Raw genomic sequence first — 23,323 nt, 5'->3', positions numbered from 1 at the left:
GCAAAATACTAGAGTAATTGTCTAAATGATAAGGATGAGAGATTTAATCAGCCTTTACCCTGCTGGGGACAATTAGAATTTCAGGAAATAAAGTATATCATGGGAATTCAGCATGATGTTTAAGTATTGCCAAAAATAAAGTATCTGCACCAAAGTATGCATTTGCTAATTTTTTGCTAAGTCCTTACTGGGGCAAACCCAGACTGAAGTCAATGGGTGTTTGCCTGAGAAAGGACTCAGTAAAAACTGATTAATGACCTCAGGATCTGGCACTATTTGACTATTTTTTTGTCTACAAAATGTATAAGGAGGGCAGGAGCTGGCCTGAAAGAATTGCTGATGAATGTCTGTAGCATCTTACCTAGATCGTTATTTTTAGTGATAGCTGCAGCTACCCTGGTTCTTGGACCTTGCTTTGTGAACTGGTATCCAAATTTGAGAATCTTGGAGTTCTCCTCAAGCATCTGGGCAATCTCCATCTCTACAGCTGTCCCCAGCTGCTGCCTCTGTTGGGTGACACACAGTGAAAAGAAAAGGAAACATCTTCTCACAAAAGAGAGAGAAGTGGTTACATTCAGTAATGTGCTACAAACTGGAGAAAGAACCCCATCTCTGGAGAACTTCCTCTGGGCTTTCTTTTTAGCATCGGTCAGTTTTCTTTTCTGTTGCTTAGCAGCATGTGCTTGGGAATGAGGTGCAAAAAAGGCTGATCCATAGGATTTTGCCTTGCCTCTTTGATGGATCCCAAACCTAAAATATTATAGAAGAACATATGGAACCTACCTAGAAACTAAACAAAGCAGGCACCAGTTTACTGCCCACTCCTTACCTGGTTGTCAATTTTGATCTCCGTCAGGGTTTCATTCTCTTTTAGTGCATCAATCAGTGCCAGAATGCCGGCCCCAGTGATGAAATTGGATTCTATATTTAGGCTCTTCAGTGTCTTGTTCACTTTTAACATATCTGCAAAAGCCTGAAGAGTCAGGGAAGATGTGGTGTGAGTTTGAAACTCTGAAAGCTTCAGATAACACCAAGAATCTGAATTGTGGTTAGTACCTAGAAAAGCACTGCAAACAGAGTCATGGAGGTAGAGTGTATTCCTAGAACAGAACAGGTTATAATGCCACTGTGCACAGTCACAGGAAACATCTGAAAAACAAGTCCCACCTAGAGACAAATGCAGCGTTAGTGAACAATTCTGTCTTTTCAAGTCGTGTTTCAACTTACAACAGCAACAGGGTCATTGCTTCGAGTAGCTGCGAGGCTGAACTTCTTCACGTGGGTGTTGGTTTCCAAAGCCTTGGCAAATTCTTTCAGCGTCGGAATTGGGATGTTCTACAGTAAGACAAAACCCAGTAAATATTACATCCAACCACATCACCAGACATTTATTCTGATGATTGCTACATTAATTAACACTGCCTCTCTGTACAACTCCTTAGCCATTCCCCATGCTCTACAAAGCCCGTCAGGCCAGAGTACTGTAACTTGCTCAGCTTTGTGGCTGCCCTTGAAGACTGCTCAGCGCCTTGAGCTAGGGCAGAATGCAGCCACCACCTTTTAAGCAAGGCAGACCAAAGCGAAAACACTGCTCTGCACTGTTTTTTATATTCATTTCTAGGTACAATGAAAGGTGCTTGTAAAGTCCTAAAAAGTCTGAGAACTGATGATCCTCTAGGCATCTCTTCTACCATGCACCATCCTGGAAATTAAGACTGGTGGCAATCTCTTGCTGTCTGTCTCCAGGGTTGAAATCCTGAAGGATGGCCATAATATTCTCATGGGCGGGCCCCCATCATCCGCATAGGCTCCCTCTTGCAATCTAACATCTGTTCAATCTGGCTTTTTAGCTGGGACACAAATTTGCTGCTGGCTGCGAGGAGGTCTATTGGTTGTGGATTTGTTACCCGCAGGTGAGAGTGAGTGGTGACCTGTGGCATAGTTTTGTGCTTGTATTGTTGAATCACTGGTATTGCTTATTTTTTTCAAATGTACACTCGTGCCCAGAAACCGAATAATGAGGGGTGAATAACCAATCCATAAACCCTTAGTTCAACATGCACTGTCAGCTTTGGGCTTGAGCCTAAGTCTTGGTATGGAATTAGACACCTGGAGGTGAGATTGCTACCAAACAAGCTGTACTGATAAAAAGAAGGATACAATGAACCAACTCAACATGCTGGTCCTTTTAGAAAATTACTTAGTTTTAAAACAATATGAAACAAAAAAGGGAAAAAAATAACAAGCTACTATTTGTCACCACCTCTGAGCTCAAAGCAAACACTAACAAAGCTTTATCCTATTCCTAGATCCAACCAGCCACTCTGAACTGTGCAGACAAAGGCTACTGCTCCAGCTCAGTGTGGGGGCGATGTTCAGCGTCTGAGCATCCCAACTTCTCCCTTTTCATCTGTGGGCTAAGTGAATTAGGCCAACAATTGTGCGGTACTCCCATAGGTGCTGGAACAAGGGGTGCTGCTGCACTTGCTGGCTTGAAGTGGTTTCCATCAGATACAGGGTTTACAGTTTGGTTCAATGACTCTCAGCACCCTCCCTATACAAATTGTGCCAGCACCGCTGCGTGCCCCAGGAGGTCTCTTGCTTTACCAGCTGTTAGAGAAATGAAGGCAGAAGGGAGCCCTTGCTTGGAGTTCTAATTGGCAGCTAATTCAATGTCAGGTGCTGGTGACCCTTGGAATAACTGGGACAATTCCTGTCTGCCTCTCTTTCTCTCCTGAGTCTCCTGTTCCTCCCAAATATTGTAAATGCAGCAACATGTTTGAAAACAAAACCCCATGCTTCTAAACAAAACTTTGTAAATCTTGTCATCTCAGATGAACCCTCCTGCAGCAAAGAGAATGAAGCCACAATCCCTATCCAAATACCTTTATGTTGTTCAGATTGACTTCAAGGAGGCTAGGATCGTTTGCTTTCATCCTTTGCAAACTTGCTTCCACATTGGTTGGATTAGGTGGTTCCTCGAAAATTGGCTTGACCTTTTCACCTTTGACCACATCTGAAACACAGGATCTAATTAAACATGCATCATCAGAAATAAACTGGCAAGTTGCAGTGGGGGAGGTTTAGATTGGATATTAGGAAAAACTTTTTCACTATGAGGGTGGCGAAACACTGGAATGCGTTACCTAGGGAGGTGGTAGAATCTCCTTCCTTAGAGGTTTTTAAGGTCAGGCTTGACAAAGCCCTGGCTGGGATGATTTAACTGGGAATTGGTCCTGCTTCAAGCAGGGGGTTGGACTAGATGACCTTCTGGGGTCCCTTCCAACCCTGATATTCTATGATTCTATGATTTTCTGAACTCTCACTTATTTTTGGGTTGAGGCAAGCTGGATGTTTCTGTGACAAATCTCATGTTTGTGATGAATGCTTGTGAGCCGTCGAGCATTGGGAAGGAAGGGTTCTGGATTTCTGACTAGTGTTTCTCTGAGCTGCTGATGCTTTTGTGGCCAGTGAAGAATGGTATCATTCAGTTGGCTCTCCCACTGTTTGTTGTTAGTTTATGTAGCTATACGCAAGAAAGAAAGTGCAGCTAAAGTGCAGAGATGAATAATTATTGAGATACACTTTAGAACACTTCTTTTCCTAGGTTGTGGGAAAGTAGTAGAAAATACTTTTCCCGGGGGGCAACTTTCTAGCAGACCTATTAACACAGCCAGATGAGGGTGACATGAAGTGTCTGGTATGACATTCACTGTGCTATATACACTAGAGTTAGTGTTATACACCAAACTGTGACCAGCGCTGTCCTCTCCCCCATTCTTACATCTCTCTGCAGGGGCTGGCTACAGTGAAGTTGGGAGCACAGGCTTTCTCTTTCCTGGTGCCTTGCAGTGCTCTTACAAAGGGTAGGAGCTAGGTAAGGGCATGGCCACATCTCACTCCCCTCTCCACACTGGCCAGCAGAGCTGGCTTGGCATGGAAGGAGGATAAACTGCACCTCCTCCAGGCATGGTGTAGATCGGGGTTGGCAAACTTTTTGGCCCGAGGACCACATTGGGGTTGCAAAACGGTATGGAAGGCCAGGTAGGGAAGGCTGTGCCTCCCCAAACAGCCTGGCCCTCACCCCCTATCCAACCCCCCCTCCACTCTCTGTCCCCTGCTCCCTGTCCCCTGACCCCTATCCACACCCCGCCCCTGACAGGCCCCCCCACCCCATCCAACCCCCTGCCCCACTCCTTGTCCTCTGACCGCCCCCTCCCAGGACCCCCATCCCTAACTGCCCCCCCAGGACCCCACCCCCTATCCAACCTCCCCTGCTCCCTGTCCCCTCCTGGGATCCCCAGGACCCCACCCCCTATTCAATCCCCCCGCTCCCTGTCTCCTGACCGCCCCCCACACCCAAACCTCCACCCCATCCAACCACCCCCTGACTACGCCCCGGGACCTCCTGCCCCTTATCCAACCCCTCCTCCCCCTTATCATGCCGCTCAGAGCGGCAGGACAGGCTTATTAGAAAGCCTGGGAGGTGGGCGGGCACAAGCCATGCTGCCCGCGCAGCTGCGGAAGATGAGGGACAGCGGGGGAGAGGCAGGGAGCTAGCCTCCCCAGCCGGGAGCTCAGGGGCCGGGCAGGATAGTCTCACAGGCCGGATGTGGCCCGCGGGCCATAGTTTGCCCACCTCTGGTGTAGGTGAGTCTGCCAGGGTGCTGCCAGGAGGAGACTCTGGCTGCAATGTATCCCCTTTGCAGTAGCTTTCAGCAAATCTAATGAACACCTATTTTCCTTGCAATTAAAACCAAACCCAAACTGTGCTCTTTGGGGTGGACCCTGCCTTTCCAGCAGATCTTTGCCATCTCCTGGAAGTTCTGGCCCCATCACCACAAAGGAGAGAGTATGGTAGGAAGTCTGCACTGGAGAACCTGCAGGCACGGTCAGGTTAGTTCCAGCCCCTTCTGAGCATCTGTCCTTGGGAAGGGAAGCATGTTAACCTATGGTATGTGACCGGAGTCCTGAACTGTATCATTAGGGACAAATTCCGTCCTCAGCTTTATGTGCAAAGCTCCCAGTGCAGTCACTCTGAGCCAACCATGTGCATCCAGCTCTGAGGGAAGCATGAAGTCTATTGCACAGGATATAAAATACCAATACTGAAAGGAACCCAGGGTTTATGGTCCTGCCATAAAGCCTGCAAAGGGAGATGCGCTTGTGAAAATATTTGGATATGTTCTGAGAAAGAGCCCCTTTCCCTCTAAACAGACAGTGCTAACACCAAAGACTACGACAAGGAGGCCCCTTAGCCTCCACCTCCATCTCTGACATTAGCAGCCCCGCTATAAATTCAATTAGCTCTTGTAAAATTGCAACATCCGCACATTCTAAATAATAAAACTATCAAAGCATGAAAAGCAGTTCTCTGCCAACACAGAGATTTATGAAGTCTTTGCATATCCCTGCTCCAAAGCGATATGATTTTTAATGTTGGCAGCCGTGTACTATAAAAGAAAATCGATCATTCCAGGAGATGCATAAAAATCCTAGCATACAGCACAATTAATACCTATAATTCCCCTGCTTATAATTGTGGAGATGAATAATAAACCTTGCCCACCCAAGCTGCTGCAGTCAAGAAAGAAATGTGTTACTGACCACAACTGTGTTTAAACATGGTTATTTTGTAGTGCAAAAAGTCATGTTCTACTCAAGGGGCTTGTGCTGAAACCTGAAAGTTTACATGCATTTCCATGAGGTGCAATGGGTGACACTTACCCTGTGCACTGGGCTAGGAAAAAGCCAATACACCAATTAAATCACACCTAAGCTCTTTGTAGAACTTAATTGTTACATAAGTCTTGAGCTGGATTTCACTATTTGAGCAGATTCCAACTCCTTTTGCTGTGGAGCATGTCCCAGTCCACTCCCCACAGGACCTCCCAATGCCTCCATAAATACTCCAGTAGCAGCCTTCAGAGAGTTACTAATGTTGTTGGAGGTTGCTAATAAAATGCACTTGGAGAATTCACCACCTTTTGGATTCAAAGTAAAAATTACACCAAAATGTTTTTGCATTTGTAGCAGTATTTGACTAAGCTGAGAGCCAAGGCCCAGCCATTGAAGGACTATTTGTTAGAGATTGTAACCCTGTCCACAGAGTAGACTTTCTACTTTACCATGTCATGAGTAGTTAGCAGTGATTTTCTCCTCCTGTTGTGCTGCCTGCCACTGCCCACGAATTTTATCTTATTTCTTTATTTCATGAACTGTTTTGTCATGTTAATAATCAGCTCTTGAAATGTGTTCCCCTTTTTTACTGAAAAATTACACTAAGCTAGGAAAAGTTATTGCTTTTGGACAAAGGAACAAAGTGATCTGACAGAGCAACTTTGTGATTGGAGTATAGTTTACCAAACCCACACAGTTGACATTTTGACTCAGTACAACAAAAATAATCTCAAGTTTATGTGAATTAATACCATAAGCAGTTGCATGTTCTGGGATAGCCTGCAATTTGAACAGATTCCCACTGGGAAGGGTTGCAGAGATATCTCAGTCCTGTTCTGCCTACCTCCATGCCCTCCTCTTGCGTGATCTCTTCACACAGATAAGGGAGGAGATGAAAAGTCTCTGCTGACAACAACTGCTATTGTCACAGCCCATACAAGAAGGGATGCTTCTTGTGTGGCTACCTTTTCCTGTGTACTCAGGCAAGGGCCCATCACAATCTAGTATTGAAATGCACAGAAGGATGCAGGATTGGAACCTTGGATCTGAACATCTGTGAACTCAGGATGTGCAAAGGCTTTGGATCCAAACTTTGCAGCTACTCCTTAGGGTTGGCATCTGCACAGTTACTGAGAAATGACCAAATGAGCCAAACCCTTGGAGCAAAGAACTCCAAACATTAGGGGAAGTTCAGATCTTGATCTAAACTCTGCAGCTCAGGATCATCTCTGATGAAAAGCAATTAATAAGATTTGAATACTGTTTAGTTTTTTTAATAATTATGACTGTTATTATTTTTCTGAGTGCTTACACCTCCTGTAGAATGTACTTAACCCCACAAAGAACACACAACAGTCAAATAATAGGATCATTTAAACTGTGCGGGGTATTATTTTGCAAGTCCAACAAAAAAGCACAAGTGACAGATCAGATGCAATAATAGGGAAAGCATTATTTTCAAGTACCCTCCTCACAGTGCTGAATGCAGCTTGGTGGACCTGACATATTGTGAACTGTGCTAGAAACACATCAAGCATCAGGTTGTACTAACCTGGAATTGTCTCAGCTAGGGATGCTACCCAGTTAGTGGCCCACAGCTGTAATGATATGCAAATCATAGAATCATAGAATATCAGGGTTGGAAGCGACCTCAGGAGGTCATCTAGTCCAGTGGTTCTCAAAGCCGGTCCGCCGCTTGTTCAGGGAAAGCCCCTGGCAGGCTGGACCGGTTTGTTTACCTGCCGCATCCGCAGGTTCGGCCAATCGCGGCTCCCAGTGGCCACGGTTCGCTGCTCCAGGCCAATGGGGGCTGCAGGACGGGCGGCCAGCATGTCCCTTGGCCTGCATTGCTTCCCGCAGCCCCAATTGGCCTGGAGCAGCGAACCGCGGCCACTGAGAGCCGCGATCGGCCGAACCTGCGGACGCGGCAGGTAAACAAACCGGTCCAGCCTGCCAGGGGCTTTCCCTGAACAAGCGGCGGACTGGCTTTGAGAACCACTGATCTAGTCCAACCCCCTGCTCAAAGCAGGACCAATCCCCAACTAAATCATCCCAGCCAGGGCTTTATCAAGCCTGACCTTAAAAACCTCAAAGGAAGGAGAGTCCACCACCTCCTGGGTAATGCTTTCCAGTGCTTCACCACCCTCCTAGTGAAAAAGATTTTCCTAATATCCAACCTAAACTTCCCCCACTGCAACTTGGGACCATTACTCCTTTTTCTGTCATCAGCCACCACTGAGAACAGTCTAGATCCATTCTCTTTGGAACCCCCTTTCAGGTAGTTGAAAGCAGCTATCAAATCCCCCCTCACTCTTCTCTTCTGCAGACTAAACAATCCCAGTTCCCTCAGCCTCTCCTCATAAGTCATGTGTTCCAGTACCCTAATCATTTTTGTTGCCCTCCGCTTTCCATTTTTTCCACATCCTTCTTGTAGTGTGGGACCCAAAACTGGACACAGTACTCCAGATGAGGCCTCACCAATGTCGAATAGAGGGGAACGATCGAGTCCCTCGATCTGCTGGCAATGCCCCTACTTATACAGCCCAAAATGCCGTTAGCCTTCTTGGCAACAAGGGCACACTGTTGACTCATATCCAGCTTCTCGTCCACTGTAACCCCTAGGTCCTTTTCTGCAGAACTGCTGCCTATCTATTCGGTCCCTAGTCTGTAGCCATGCATGGGATTCTTCTATCCTAAGTGCAGGACTCTGCAGTTGTCCTTGTTGAACCTCATCAGATTTCTTTTGGCCCAATCCTCTAATTTGTCTAGGTCCCTCTGTCTCCTATCCCTACCCTCCAGCGTATCTACCACTCCTCCCACTTTAGTGTCATCTGCAAACTTGCTGAGGATGCAGTCCACGCCATCCTCCAGATCATTAATGAAGATATTGAACAAAACCGGCCCCAGGACCGACCCTGTGATGTGTGTATGTACAGTGTGATGTGTGTATGTACTGTGATTGGATGAGATGGTCTGACTTGCATAATGATCACATGGTCATTTCTCAGTAACTGTGCAGATGCCAGTGCTCTACTTACTGTCTTTGGAGCTCCACATCCATATGCACATGGATGCATGGAAACATAGATGCCTTTGCTTCCCATTGCACTCCCACACTTATGATCCTGTGCACTCCCAATCCTCTCTGCCACCACTATCTAGCAAGCCTTGCTTCTGAGGAAAGCTGAGCTCCCTGCTAGAGTGATTTATTTGTGTATTGATAGTACGAATTTTTAATTTAAATTATATTCATTTAAGAGCTCCTCCTCATGATTAATGAGGGTTAATGAAGGATTGGTCCAGTGATACTATACTGATTAGACTAACAACCCCCAACTAACTATATAACTACCTAAGAATACAAGCAGACTGCAAAGGAAATCTGTTTACTTACTTCTCACACTTCCTTTTCCATCTTTACTGCTGGTTCCTTCTTCATCAAACTGTGGATTGTTGACCATGTTGTGCACCCCAAGAACAGCTATAAACATAAAAATGCCAGTAGTAAAATCCAATGTTAATAAAGTTTGCAAAGGAAACATGCATTTTACAAATTCCAATTTAGTTCCCTAGCTAGATTATCAATCAGAGTGTTGTTATTGTCTTGGGTCATATGTGTTCATAGGTGAGGCTTGGTTAACCTCTAATACTGTAAGTTGAAAGTTTGGAGAACTTGACTATAGGTTCTTTCCTACAAATGCACCAGTGGAGCATGCATATTATCTGTCTATATCCTGGTACACTTACATTCAGACATGAACATAGTAACCATCTTGGGATTTCTGTGGGTGCTAAAGTATGGGGCAGGGGGAAGAAAACATTTAAACATAATGGAAGACACCGCAATAAGGATTTATATGAGAACTAGAAATAGGCTGAAGAAAGAAACCAGACTTCAATAAAAGAGGCAGCAAATAAAAATTATCTTAGTACAGAGGCAGTTTCCACAGTATTCTATCAGAAACAACATAACGGTTAGGTATCTGATCCTTCTCCTCGGATTAGTTGCCTGCTTGGACCTGAGGGATCCTTTCACAGGTATCTATGACTCAAGAATGCATGACTCACTGTGGCTTTTTACCTCTACAATCAGATTTTCCTTACACAGACACTGAAGAGAGTGACTGTCTTCAGATAATATCACTTGTGACTATTACACTGCCATTGTGGGCTATTTGCAGCCCTCTGTTTAGTAGGGCCATTATACAATCATATCTTAGTCTTTATTTGTGCTATATGTTCTAATACAGTGAGCTGGGTACTGACTACAGCTGAGCAGAAACTGGAATTTCCATCCCAGGTCAAATTCTGATATTTCTACATTTGTTTTGGCTGAATTATGTACCGCAGTCATACAGCTCCCATGATTCACCACAGGGTTTGGTCAGAGGAGAGACTGCAGTGCATCATGGGAGACGTAGTCTGGCAAAGGAGCTCTGCACACAGGAGAGAATGGGGGCATGCAGCATCTGAACTACAACTCCTCTGTGGCAATGCACCACCTTAGGCAGATGTCGTTTAACGTTGAACGGACTCAAAACAAAATGTTTTAACTCAGTTCAACAAACTGAAATATTTTTAGATTTTCCCAATGAAAAATTGAAAAAAAAAATCAGTAAAGTTGAAATTTTCCATGGAAAATTGTATTTTTCTGAAAACTGAACTTTCTGTTTAAAAACAAAAAAAATTCAATGGAAAATTCCCAACCAGCTCTAGTATTGACCATTGTAAAACACAAACAAAAAACCTAATGTAGAGCCGCATTTTATTCTTCGTCTTTTCATTCACACCACTGGTAATGGTGTGTGAAATGAGGGTTGAATATGGACCAGAAATTTTGTAGATAGCATATTTTGTGTGAGATGCACATTGGGTGTAGCTGGACAGGGTTCTGGTTGTTTGAAAGATGTTTGTGGATACACAACATTGTGTCTTTTTTGCAAAATAGTGAAAACAGTTGCAAATGCTCTGAATGATATTGAAGGCCCAATTCTAGAAGGTGCTGAGCACCTCCAATGATACAGTGGGAATTAAATGCAATTGGAGTGAAAAGATACTCAGGGCATATCTACTCTTCGAGCTGGGGGTGTGAGTCTCAGCTTGAGGAGACATACTGATGCTAACTCTCATCAAGCTAGCGTGCTAAAAACAGAATGTACCAGCAGCAGCATGAGCAGCTAACCACCTTGAGAATGTCCCTAGGGTCTTGGGTGGGTCCGTACTTGGGGCACTTACCCCTCCTGCCACCCATGCTGAGGCATCTACACTCAATTTTTAGCATGCTAGCTCGATGATAACTAGCACGTGTCTCCTCAAGCTGCGAATCACACCCCCGCTCGAAGTGCATGCAGCTAAGTGCATTAGAACGATGCAGGCTTGAGCCCATACTAACACTTATGCACCAGTGTTTGCTCCACATTTCTAACATCTGTGCACATTTTAGAGGCCTAGATTCCATAATGGCTTAAAAATAGGGTGAGTGATAGAGAGGCTGAAGATAACCCGGTCTAACCAGTGTAAGAATAGAGCATGCAGTGACAACTCAAACTCCTGGTGGAAGAGGCAGGCAGTACTGGACTGAAGAAGATTTTACACTTACAAACACATTAACTAACCTGCAAGGTCATAGAGCTCAGTATCAGAGGCACCAGCCAGGGCTTCTTCTAATTCTGGCTCCAGGGTTACCTTCTCCTCAGTGTGGGTTTCTATGGGCTTTTCTTTAGGGATAAATATTTTTCCTAAGGAGGGAAAAAAATCCAAAAGTGAATACTGAATTACTGTGACAACTCCTCCCCATCCTGACAGTACAGGGAGGAAACCTGTGTAAATAGTATTGTTCTCTATTGTGTACCAATGTATGTTTCCCTATTAATTTCTACACCTTCAGCACATTTCTACTGTAGGTTGGGGTAGTTTATTTTTGTGGAGGCCAAGGTCCTAAAATCTATACTTTAGCTTTGGAATCTCCTGTGCCCAGTGGCACATGAGACAACCCATTTTTTCCACTAGTGTCTGTCTAGAGCAAGATATTTGACTCCATGGTAAGCTGTCTGCATGATGGTCACATTCTTTTTGATCATCCTGCAGTAAGATATTCTTTGTCCTCCATCCCTTTTCTTCCCTCCAGGGGGGATCCAATCTAAGGTATAGCTTGTGCTTCTGATGGCACAGCCAAACCACTGTAGTTGTCTCTGTCTGATTATTGAGTCTGCAGTCTGCTGACCTATGCAACACAACACTTCCACATTGGTTAGATGATCTCACCAATGAATCCCCAAGATTATTCTTAAACAACACTGGTGGAATGCAGTCAGTTCCTGTTATGTACTTCCACCATCTGCTACATTTCTGAGGCAACAGTAGTGCTGGGAGGACAATAGCATTGTACAATCTCATTTCAGTGTGTAGATTTATCTTCTTACTCTTCCAGCTGTTTGACAAACTGGAAAAATATCCACTGGCTTTGTTGGTTCTTGCCCTCATTTCTTTAGTGAGCTGACCATTAGCAGATATTGAACCTCCAAAATAGATGAAGTCATCAACTCTTTTAAACTCTTCTCCATCAGTCACTCATTTGACAGGGCTGACAGCATTCTCTCCTGCCTTCATGATCGTGGTCTTCTGTGTACTGATACAAAGTCCCACTTTGACCACTTCTGCTTTTATGCTCAAAAAGAGTCTTTGCATTCCATCCAAGTTGGGAACCAATATTATATCATCTGCAAAATCTAAGTCTCGCATATTATCTCTTGTCCAAACAATATCAATGTTCTCGGCAGCAGCCATCACTGTTCTCATCACAGTCTACAACAATGCACAAGAGTAGTAGGGATAGTATGCAACCTTGCCTTATGCCAGTAACAACCTTAAACCGATAGATTTGAAAAGTTAAAGCCACAGACTGATGACATTGAAGAACAATGGCAGTTTTTCAAAGAAGCAAGTGTTGATGCAGCCAGGACTACAGTGGGGACGAAAAGCTGTAAGAAAGAAGAATGGCTCCAACCAATCCCTGGTGGTTCGTTGAAGAGAGGGAAGAATTAAAGAGAATTCAACAAGCACAGGACCACAGCAAAAGAGTTATTCTGCAACAAGAATATGCAGACAAAGACAAGAAAGTTAAAATATCAGCCAGAGGAGAGAATGGATGGAAAATAAAGTAAAAGAAGCTGAGGAGGCATACAAGAAAGATAATTCTAAAAACCTTTTTCTAGTATCTAAACAACTGACATCACAATTCTTGAACTGTTGTGGCATTGTGAAGGCTTGAGATGGTACAATTTTAACTAGAATAAGAAGAGAGAGCCCATTGGATGCAACATTTCCAGGTTATGCTTAACCAGTCAGAACCACTAACACTCATTGAGAGATGTCATGAAACAGTGGACTTACCTGTATCACTAAAAGCAATCACCTTTAAGGAAGTAACTAAGGTTATAAGGCAACTGAACAGTTAGAAAGCACCAGGCTTACGATAGATGCTGAAATGTGGTGGAGGATTCCATGTGCAGGTTGGACAGAATGGTTCAGGAAAGGAGATCCAGCCTAAAGATTGCAGAAGTGTTATCTGCAACATCCCTAAAAGGGGATCCATTTATTTATGATAACTAGAGAGGGGTGTCAGGGAACAGATCAGCTAGGACCAGCTTCTGGCCTGCTCCCTGACTAACTTTGCTGCTAGGCAACCAATAAGCCCAGCTACAATGCCTTGGAACTGACAGAGCCCCTGATTGGCTGCTGGTTTAGCTTATAATACTGGCCCCCACAGCAAGTCCGCAGCTTCTCAATGTCTACCGTGCCTGCAGCTGTACTTGTTCTTGGTCCAGTCCCTGATCCTGCTTTCTTTCAACCCTTGTTCCAACCCTGTTCGAGCCTGCTTCCAGCCCCTGCTCCCCTCTGGCTTTGATCCCCGACTCCACCTATGGCTTATGGCTCTGGTTTACCCTCTGGCTCTGGCATTTGGTTTCTGCCTTCTGGTACTGACCCTTGGCCTGTTTTCTGGACACTATCCATCCTGGACCCAGCTCTAACTAGTAGGCTGAACTCTTGCTTCCGTCAGTAGGCATGACCACCCATGGCCCAGTCAGCTACAAGAGGTGACACTTCTATTTGTACCTGGGAAAGTGTTTTGCATTATCATTTTGAATAGGATAAAACCTGCTATTGATAAAATTGATACCCTGCAGTGCCAGTGGTTGGGATTTTCAAGCACTCGCCATTGGGCATTTACTTCTATGGGTCTAGAACCAGGCCAGTGCTGAGTGCTAATCCCAGGGATATGTGGGTCTGTTTAAGGACTGTGCTTTCTGAGGAACTGAAGGCAATTCAAAAAATCCCTCTGCAGGAACCTTCCACTCAACAGAAGCCTGTTCAAGGGCGCATAAATTGTGAAATCGTTCTTAGGGACTGCACTACCTCCTTCAGTAACCCTGTGGATTTCTTATTTAATCCAGCACTCTGATATTCATTGTAAAAGACACTTCCCAAGGCCCACATGCTGATCCCAGGACCACAGGGCATAAAACCAGGAGTGAAGCAGATGTATTTGCTATTTCTCCCCATAAGCTATGGCCACTATTTGAGCTTATCACATAGGTACCGGGGGAAGGAGGATTCAGTTCCCCAACTGCCTCTGTGTAATTTCCAACTTTCCCAAAGGCATTCTGCCCCTTCTGTCTCATCAGCCAATCATATGATCAGTCTTCCCATGATCACCTGCGCAAGGCTGGGGAAGCTGAGCTGGATTTAACCCCATGTCCCCCAAGGACCAAGTAGTTTCCCTGCCACAGACCCTTGTACAACCTATCCTAGACCCTTTCAATTCTTCCCCCACTGTATACTGCTCTAATATAGGCATTAGCAGGTGTTTCCATGTAGCATTTCTCAAAGGCCAAGACCATCAATCTCTATGGTACTTCCAGTCTATGACAGCTGCATCAGAGGAAAATCTAGGTCACTTTCATAAGGAACTGGGCAACATTAAAAGCCAAGCCACTATCTTATGTTGTAGTCACTACTATACTCATTTAAATTTTGAAAACAGACTACTGTCATTCGTAAGCAGTGGAGTAACTGCACTGAATAATACCATCGATCTGATAAATCAGTGATTCCCAATTTGTTACTGTCCATAATGCTTTTAGACTCATTTAGAAGAAATACGGCTGAACAGGTCCCTTTGTGCCTTAGCCCAAAACAACTACATGTATATCAGGCTTTAGATAATCCCTTTGTACTGAGACTGCAATGACCTTTGGGTAGAGGTGGATTTGGTCCATTGGCAGTTCTAAATTGTCTTATTTTCTGCAAGTTTTGACACTTGCAGAAATGCTTGGAGTATATCCTGGGCCTTTCTGACACTGCTCCGAAAGAGCTTAATTTTCATTTGTCTCAGTGATGCCATTTTGTCACCATAAATGAATGTTCTTCTGATATTGCTCCTTTCAATTACACATTGCTGTGCCTTTCGCTTTTCAATAGCTGCATGCTTCTATGGCTTAAATCTTTTTCCATGATGGTCCTGATTGGCATTTTTAGGCAGATAATACCCAGATTAATGTATCTCTTCCAGCAAGTCTGCCTGCTCCAATCTCAGGCCTGTCAGCCTCTATCAATGAGTTTAAAGACTGAATGGGCTCAGAAACTCTTGAAATGAATATTGAGGACATCCTGTCAAGTTTACTTCTCTTCTTGCCCACAAACACTTCCATTCTTTAAAGGCATCTTCTTATTACAAAAAATCTCTATTCTACAAGATGAATTGCTTAAAATGCCAGCTGACAAGTGACTGATAAAATAATACTTTGTGTTTCTGTTGCACATTCTACACAAGAATCTCAGAGTCCTTTATAGGCATAAATGTATTTCACCCACAGTACATCCCTGTGAGATAGGTTAAGTCGCCTCATTTTACAGATGACATGATTCAGGGACATCCCAGCAATATCAAAGAAAACAGTCAAGTGCAAGTTTTGTGTGCAAAGTACTTGCAGCAAGAAATTCTTAACTCTCTTTCCAAATGAAGGCAGGTTACATTTGTCAGGCTATCCACAACTCAGAACTGTGCTGATAGATGTGATTTGTAGATATTATGCTGAAGAAAAAGCAAATGCTCCTAGCCACACCATAAGATTTAAATCTCCCTAGGCTATAGCTGATCAGACTTAGTGTCTGGTTGTCATCATGCACCCATCTGCCTTCAATCATCTATGCACCAGGATGACCTAGAAAGAGCAAACCCACATTTTTCAATGGTAGAGGACCAAAAGTAATCAAAATATCTAAGTAAACTATCAGTAGAGTGGGCCATTGGCTGTAGAGTATTCTTCCTTAAAGAAACCTGATAGCCACTTAAGCCCATTGACGTTAGGTAGACTAAAGACCTTGAGGGGACCTGACTTGTCTTCATCCATGATGGTGATACCAGTAGGCTACTGACCTTGAACTGAGCAGCATGAACTAGCCAGGCAATGCCCTAAACTCCAGAAATGAAATCACAAACAAGGACAGCAGGTCTGACAAATGTTGATAATATTGTCTATATCTTCTTGCCTGGTCTCCTCATATCCCTCATCAGAGGGACTAGAGAGCCCTAGACCTCAGAAATAACTGTCCCAGTTGTCCGGCTGCATAGTTCCTAGCAAACTGTTCAACCTCTCAGCCACCTTCCAATAGCATAAAGAGGAATCATTGCCATAACTAAGTTCAACAATAAGGACCTAAGAGTAGGTCAGAGCTGCCATTTCAGAGTTCTATATTGATAAAATGCTGATGAAATAATCTTTTGAATGGCTTACTGCACACTCAGCTTTTGTATAACCTAAACAAAATGTGCATTTGATTTTTGTGCCTCTCTACACACTTCTGGATCTGTGTACCACTCCACTTAGCGTAGGCCACCTAGTGTAGGCCAAACGTCCTGTTGCACAGTGAGAAATCCATACTGATGAAAACAATACTGTGTAAAATACAAATGGGAATTTTGGTTCTCATTTTTTCCATGTAGCTTGTGTGTATGTATATGTGGGTGTATACATATATATGTTTGTGTGTGTGTATGTATATTTATATATATAAAATATAAAAAGCATTTATCAGGCATATGTAATTCTCAGATTGCAGCCTGAGTCTTTTTTGTTCTCTTTCTCTACATTTTTCTGGTTATTACTTCTTACATTTGATGAATCATTGAAAAAATGAAGTCCTATTTGATTACGGAATGCTTGAATGACCTTTGATGTGAAATTCACTAATCTTGGACCTCTGCCTTACATAAATTACACACAAGATTCATATTTTCCATCTAAAGTAAAGTATTCTTTCCTTTTGATGTTTACTTAAATTCCTCTCTAAAAATACTCTATTTAAAATGTAATTAAATGAATTCTTACCAGCAATACACTGAGTTATAAACAAGAAAACTGGCCAGGCTCAATTCTGTTGAAAGCTGCAAACCAGCAATATAAAAACAGCCTAGTATAACTCCTGTCACTTTAATACACCTTTCCATCAGGAACTACTTACCGTTTAGCAGATTTTATTCAAAAACAGATAAACAAACATACAAAAAAACTCACAACAATCTTATGTTAAAAGATCATTATGGTTGCAAAGTCAAGCACTCAAAAGTTCTCACAGTCTCAAAAGTGGCTGTCACAGAGTGGCTGGCTGGCTCCTGAAACTGAAGTAGGTCCAGCTCTGCTGTGCCAGAACAAGTGCTTCCAGTTGGGCCAGTTATGGAGGGGGAGCCGTGTCTGAGTCTATAAAGGGTCAGAGAGCGATCCAGTGAGTCAGCACTGGCTGAGGAAGCAGCAGCAGCATCACCAACCACTACCACTGTCACTACCAGAATCCTCTGGGAGGGGAAGCAGTTTTGTTTAAGTTTGGACAGGAAACTTGCCTCAAAGGCACTCTGGGTGCTGCACTGTGTCTTTGAGAGCTTGGGAGACGCCCTGCCACGAATGTGGTGGAGAATGCGGGCACTGCAGTTCACAGTCCCTGATGGGGGGAAGAGTGAGGAGGATTGTTGGTGCCAAGAAAAAAAGAAAGCGGGAAAGTGAAGCCTCAAGGATTGACTCACCCCATCTAGCTTGGGTAATTAAGAAGATGGATGAGGTGATGGTGTAACAGCAGCAGCACACAGCTGTGTTATAGTGGCAGATCCAACCTACAGTCCTGCAGTTCATGAACAGCCTGCAAAAGCAACAGAAGGTACAATTTGCCACTCAGCAGTGGTAAGAGGCCCATTTCCAGCAACAGGAGTGGCTGCAGAAGCGGCTGGGCCAAGAGACATAGGGAAATGTGGCTGGTGATGGAGAGGAAAGCTCAGGCTGGCTGGTAACTGATCTTGTGAAGCTGGGGCCAGATGATGACCCAGAGGCCTTCCTCCGTATCTTTAAGAGAATGACAAGTGCAGCATGGGAAGAATGAACACAGTACCTTCCTGATGGGCGAGACACAGGAAGCCTACTGAGCAGTAAGCGACAAGCAGGCGGGCATCTAGCCTGTGTTGAAGGCTGCCATCTTAGATAGACTGAGACTGACTCCAAAGATGTGTAGGATCCAGTTTGGGGTTGAACCATTTCCCTGGGGAGCACAACAACGGGTAGTGGCTCAAAGATTATGGGACCTTGTTGCTTGTGGCTAGGCCCCGAGACCAGGTCAGTAGAGAAAATGACGGACTAAGTCATCCCGGAACAGTTCCTAAGGGCCCTTCTCATGAGACCTCAGATCTGAGTAAGGCAATATTAGTCTGCCTCAGTGGGTGAGGCAGTCGAATAGGCAGAAGCTGTCTCTGATGTTGAAGGAGATGAGCATGGCAGAGCAAGAGGAAAGGGAAAGTCATATGGAGGGAACAGGGAAAGTCATATGGAGAATATAGCTGCCAGACTCTAGCAAGTCTCTAATGAGCATGTGCAAACTAAGATTTTCAGAGGCTTATAACTCAGGCAAATTTTCATGAGAATCACAAAAGGCTCAGCCCTGACACCAGGGTGACACTCACTGTACAATTTTAAATCCCTGCTCTACAACACAGAGACTCATCTAAACAGCTGGAAAATTTACTTTGGATCAACAAAACAATGTCTCCCCCCTTCTCCCAATCTTGTTCTTGGAAACAGCTAGACCACTTTAGCTGAAACTTTAAGAAAAAAAATCAGACACTGGGATAGACACTCAGCATGGGAAATTTCAGCCTGAACAGTTTAAGTTTGGCAAAGTTATAAGCAACTGAAAACAGGGTCTTATAATGGAAAGTGTTGGGCAGCCCTAACCATAGGCTTCACCGCTAACAATATTGTAAAGGGAGTCTTTGCTAAAGGTTACAGTCGACACTGAATATAGGTCTTAAAGCTCCAAAAAGCCTGAAGAAGCTGCCAACATTTCAGGAAAAGCAGCCAACAGTATTTTAGCTTTGGAGAGTAAAAACTGACTTTTGTTTATCATCCCAAAACAAAATAAATAAAAGATACTCTCCTCCAAACAAAATCTTCCACCAGCCAGAATCTCCTATTAAAATACTTAAACTTTCCACTCTTTTCAGCTGTTTGATATTTTAGTTGGGTTTCTCCTCCCGAAGGCTAAAAACCCTTAAACTTGAATCCATTATCAGAAAAGCACCTATTGTAGTAAAGGGATGGGAAAAATACCCATATTCATTCTGAAAATGACTGTCATTATTTTTATTGTTGAACGCTGACCATATTCTTGGCACTATGCGTACATGCAAGATCGATGGCCTCTTCTTGGGGGGGCAGGGGACTGACAACAACAGTTTGGTGAAAAAAGCTCTTGTTTAGTCATTATTTTCCTCCTTTTTTTCTTTTGTTTTTTCAGCTGACTGAAAAATGTTCACATTTAGTCATATACAAAGAGTGTGGATTTCCCCTTCCCTTCCCAGCACTAGTCCTCCTGGGTCTGATCCACTGGAGTCTTTCCACTGACTTTGATGGGAGTTGGAGCAGACCCAGCATGAAACTGTTTGGCAAGGAGCAGGAGATATTATAGAAAACAAGGATAATGCTGAAGGACTGACTGGAAACAACAGTACTGGATGGAAGCAAGGATGTACTACTCAACTTTTACTACTTATATTCTAAATTTGAATGGTCATATCTTAATATGTTTAATAACTGGGTCATTTTTCAGTTACTGTTTGTTAGTGTCACATAGGGGCAACTTCTGCAGGGGAAGCAGAAGGGGAAATGTTAATAATAAACAAACCCGTATTCTGGTAGCACCAAGAGACCTCAAGTAAGGTCAGGGCTCCAACAGGCTAGGTACTGTACATACAGAGAGTAAGAGAGAGCCCTTGCCACGAGGAGCTTGTTGTCTAAACAAAGGCAGAGAGAAAGGTAGGATTACTTTTAGATAGTAAAATCTACTAAAATTACTTTTAGATGATACTACTTTAGGTAGACTCCTTTTAGATACAGGAGATGGGAGAAAGGAAAGATGACGTGACTTGTGCAGTTTGTGGCAGAGCTGAGAACTGAACCCAGCTCACTTGCCTGAGCCACAGGATTATCCTTTCCATTCCCGAAACCTGTTCAATTTTAGCTACAATATGGCCCCTACGTAGTTTCATTCCTGTGTCCTCCCAAAGGCTTCCTTTTTATATGATTGAGCCTATGTAGTATCATCATCAGTGTTTAACATTTTGGGACTTAATCCTGCCTTTCCTGTGCACCCAAACTCTCATTAACTTGCAAGTGATGCAGGGACAGGCCCCATAATTGTACAAATGTGGCTGACCATCGATCCAGCTCTATTTATGTAATGCAGTGGGTCAGTATGCATATCTCCTGAACTGGAGTTTATTGACTCTAATATAAGAATTACTAGAGCATCTGTTACAGATAGGAGCTAGTCCAAAAACCTATAAAGTAAACATTACAGATTGTCATTCCCTGTGGCTACAAAAATCAGATGTATCTCCCACCATCTCACTGCTGCTCAACAATAATGAACCCCCTGCTAGTGAGATGGCCAAACTAAAAAGATGTTTCACATCAGCTCTTGAAAGTCGCCAAACCTCTGCTTTTGGCAGCCTGCAAGTGGGAGCAAATTCCAAAGTTGAGGAACCTCCAGAAGCAGTGCCCATTTTCTACACGCTTCAGGCTCAAATCTGGGGACAGACAACCAATACCATTTGGACAGTGACAACTGCTATCATGGGACACATGTGGAGATGTGGTTTCTGTGGCAACTGAATTCTTGGCCATCTAGGGTGCAATCCTCAAAGGTGCTGAATACTCGGACCCTTATCCAGCAAAGCACTTAAGCATGTGCTTAACTTTATGCACATGAGCAATCCCATTCAAATCAATTAGATTACTCACATGCTTAAAATTAAGCACATGCTTATGTGCTTTGCTGAACTGGGTGCAGAGCACTCAACATTTTACAGGATTGAACCTTTAGTTCCTAAAGCAATTTATGTAGCAAGTTAACAAGCTAACCTATGGCAGAGGCCCAAAACTATAATGCAAGCCATACACTCAGTTGTTTTTGCCAAATACTGCAAGTCCCACATAACATGATTACAATAAGCTACAAGGCAACTCTCCATACCCTTAAGTCCCCTTTGAGCTAGTGTTTAATACTTCCTGTGTTCTGATTCCTCTGAATGTCTCCCCATTAGCTTTGGAATTTGTTTTGGCTTGTTGTGTAGCATAATCAAAACCTTATGGCAATGTTAAACATATAAGAACCAATGCAGGCAACTAAATTTCATCTTTCAGCCATCTGGTTGATGCTGGATGCTTCTTTGTCAAGAACTCCCTGATGAAAAGCTAACAAAAGAAGGCAGAAACACTGGATAAGGAAAAATGATGGACCAAAAACAATTCGAGGAGAAGGGGGAGGAGCTGGATTTTAAAATACATTTCTTTTTTCTTTTCAAGCTTGCCACAGACCTTCCATGGCAGGGTAAGCTTTGCATAACACCCATAGCAACGTGTAGAAATGTCACTTAGCAAGTGGAATGCTTCTTCCAAAGGTTAATCTTGAAAGAATATATTTCCTAGTGGAAGACAAATAGCAAAGTGCAAAATAGTGACAAAACCTTAAACAAAGCTTGATGCACTTGAATCCCACTGACATACAGACATCCCTCAAAGGGCACTTGTGCTAGATGGCATATTGGCTTCTGTGTCTTCCGTTTCTAATTTTCCAGAATCAGAGGCCCAAGATCTTAATTTTTAATTCACAGTGTAACCTTAACATTAAGATGAAACTGTAGGGCCTGAGTCTCATTTTCACTAATGCCTCTTTATACTGCTCCAGCAGTGTAAAGGGGCTGGAAAGTGGGTCTAAATTATATGCACACCAACTTTCCGGCCCCTTTATGCTGGCAGTAGAGTTTAAAGGGGCCTTAGGGCTTGTGACTTTTATTCTAGAATAAGAGTGTCCCCCTGGGAAGCTATCCTGGAACAGCCATTGCAGAATAGTTTACAGCAATAGCTATTCCAGTCAATTTCCCAATGTAGAGAAGCCCCTAATGTAATTGAGAATCAAGCCATTACTCTTTTAAAACATTCATGTCATAGTTTCTTATTCAATGAGTTTTGCCAAGTCAAATAAGTCTGAGACTAGGAACGCTAGTGCTAAGATCTACAGCCGGCTCGACTTGCTCCTGGTCCTTACGCAACATTCATCAGATTTAATCAGCATCACATTAGAAAAGGCTCATTTTACAGCTTTTAAAAAGCCCACAGTGCTTGTTTACATGGTAGATGGGTGTCTCAATAACATTTTATTGTATTCAAATTACAGAGTGCCACACCTATGTAGCACAGAGGGAAGGAGGACAACAAAATAAAGCAGTGAACACAGGATGAAATACTGGCCTCACTGAATTCAATGAGAGTTAAGCCACTGACTTCAGTGTAGCCAGGATTTTCCGTGTGTGTGTGTGTGTTTGTGAGAAAACAATCTCTGTAGAATGCTCCTATTAAGACATGCACTTTAGTCAGATGACAGTGCGCACAGGCTCCAGCAGTCCCAGCATGAGGGAATGCCAGGCTTAAAGAAGTCAGATTCTTTCCTGAAGTCATGCACTCTTAAACCAGCACACAAATTGGTGGACAAACCATCAAGTTCTCAGACGCTATGGTGCTGAACAGGACATAATTGTCTTTACTGATCTACAGTAGTTAAATAGATACGTCTTAAAATAATATAGGAATATAGTCAGTCTTAATAAAAGAAGGCACAGATATTTTGAAGAGATTTGGCCACCAACTTCAATGAGAGTAGAGCAGAGTTCCCTGTTTAGATAATTGCCAAATAGTTACATAAAGCAGTGGTCATAAGGTTTCTTTTCATATGTTTTAAACTCTTAACGCTCACACTAGGGACTCAATCTGGGACAAAGAGCCCAAATGAGGGACATGAGAAATCAAGGGAATAATTGCCTTGGCATAAAAACACTGGTATAACTTCAACAATTCTAATAACCCCCTGAATTAGCATTTGTGATGTATTTAGTTATCACTAAATAACTAAGATAAGAGCAGCTTTGTGTGCAAGGGAGGCTGAGCTGGTTCTATGCCGAGGGACAGGTGAGAAGTACAGTTATTTGTGGTTTGTGGAACAGTGATGTTACTAAATCACAGAAGCTGTAAATTAATAATCAGGGTTA

The 23,323-nt window shown here is 43.4% G+C and overlaps 1 protein-coding gene across 7 annotated transcripts in view; it reads right to left on the bottom strand.

The window, feature by feature from the left end:
- Positions 1 to 23,323, bottom strand: part of LOC311527588 (tropomodulin-2) — an 80,325-nt gene that overhangs the window by 13,361 nt on the left and 43,641 nt on the right. For all 7 annotated transcript variants that reach the window (XR_014713378.1, XM_084641736.1, XM_084641740.1 and 4 more), the window contains 6 exons: positions 11,295 to 11,417; positions 9,074 to 9,160; positions 2,886 to 3,016; positions 1,228 to 1,335; positions 830 to 973; positions 362 to 506 (listed from right to left, as the gene is read on the bottom strand). Coding sequence is in view for 6 of the 7 variants with exons in the window: in XM_084641736.1 (XP_084497862.1) it covers positions 362 to 506; positions 830 to 973; positions 1,228 to 1,335; positions 2,886 to 3,016; positions 9,074 to 9,160; positions 11,295 to 11,417 (738 nt within the window). In the remaining variant the exon portion in view is untranslated. The remainder of the gene's footprint in view (positions 1 to 361; positions 507 to 829; positions 974 to 1,227; positions 1,336 to 2,885; positions 3,017 to 9,073; positions 9,161 to 11,294; positions 11,418 to 23,323) is intronic.

The sequence above is a fragment of the Lepidochelys olivacea genome (genome assembly GCF_965140295.1).
Source record: "Lepidochelys olivacea isolate rLepOli2 genome assembly, chromosome: 10".
NCBI lineage: Eukaryota > Metazoa > Chordata > Testudines > Cheloniidae > Lepidochelys > Lepidochelys olivacea.
The sequence above is the reverse complement of the archived record's forward strand: the minus strand, read 5'-3'. Positions and strand labels throughout refer to the sequence as shown.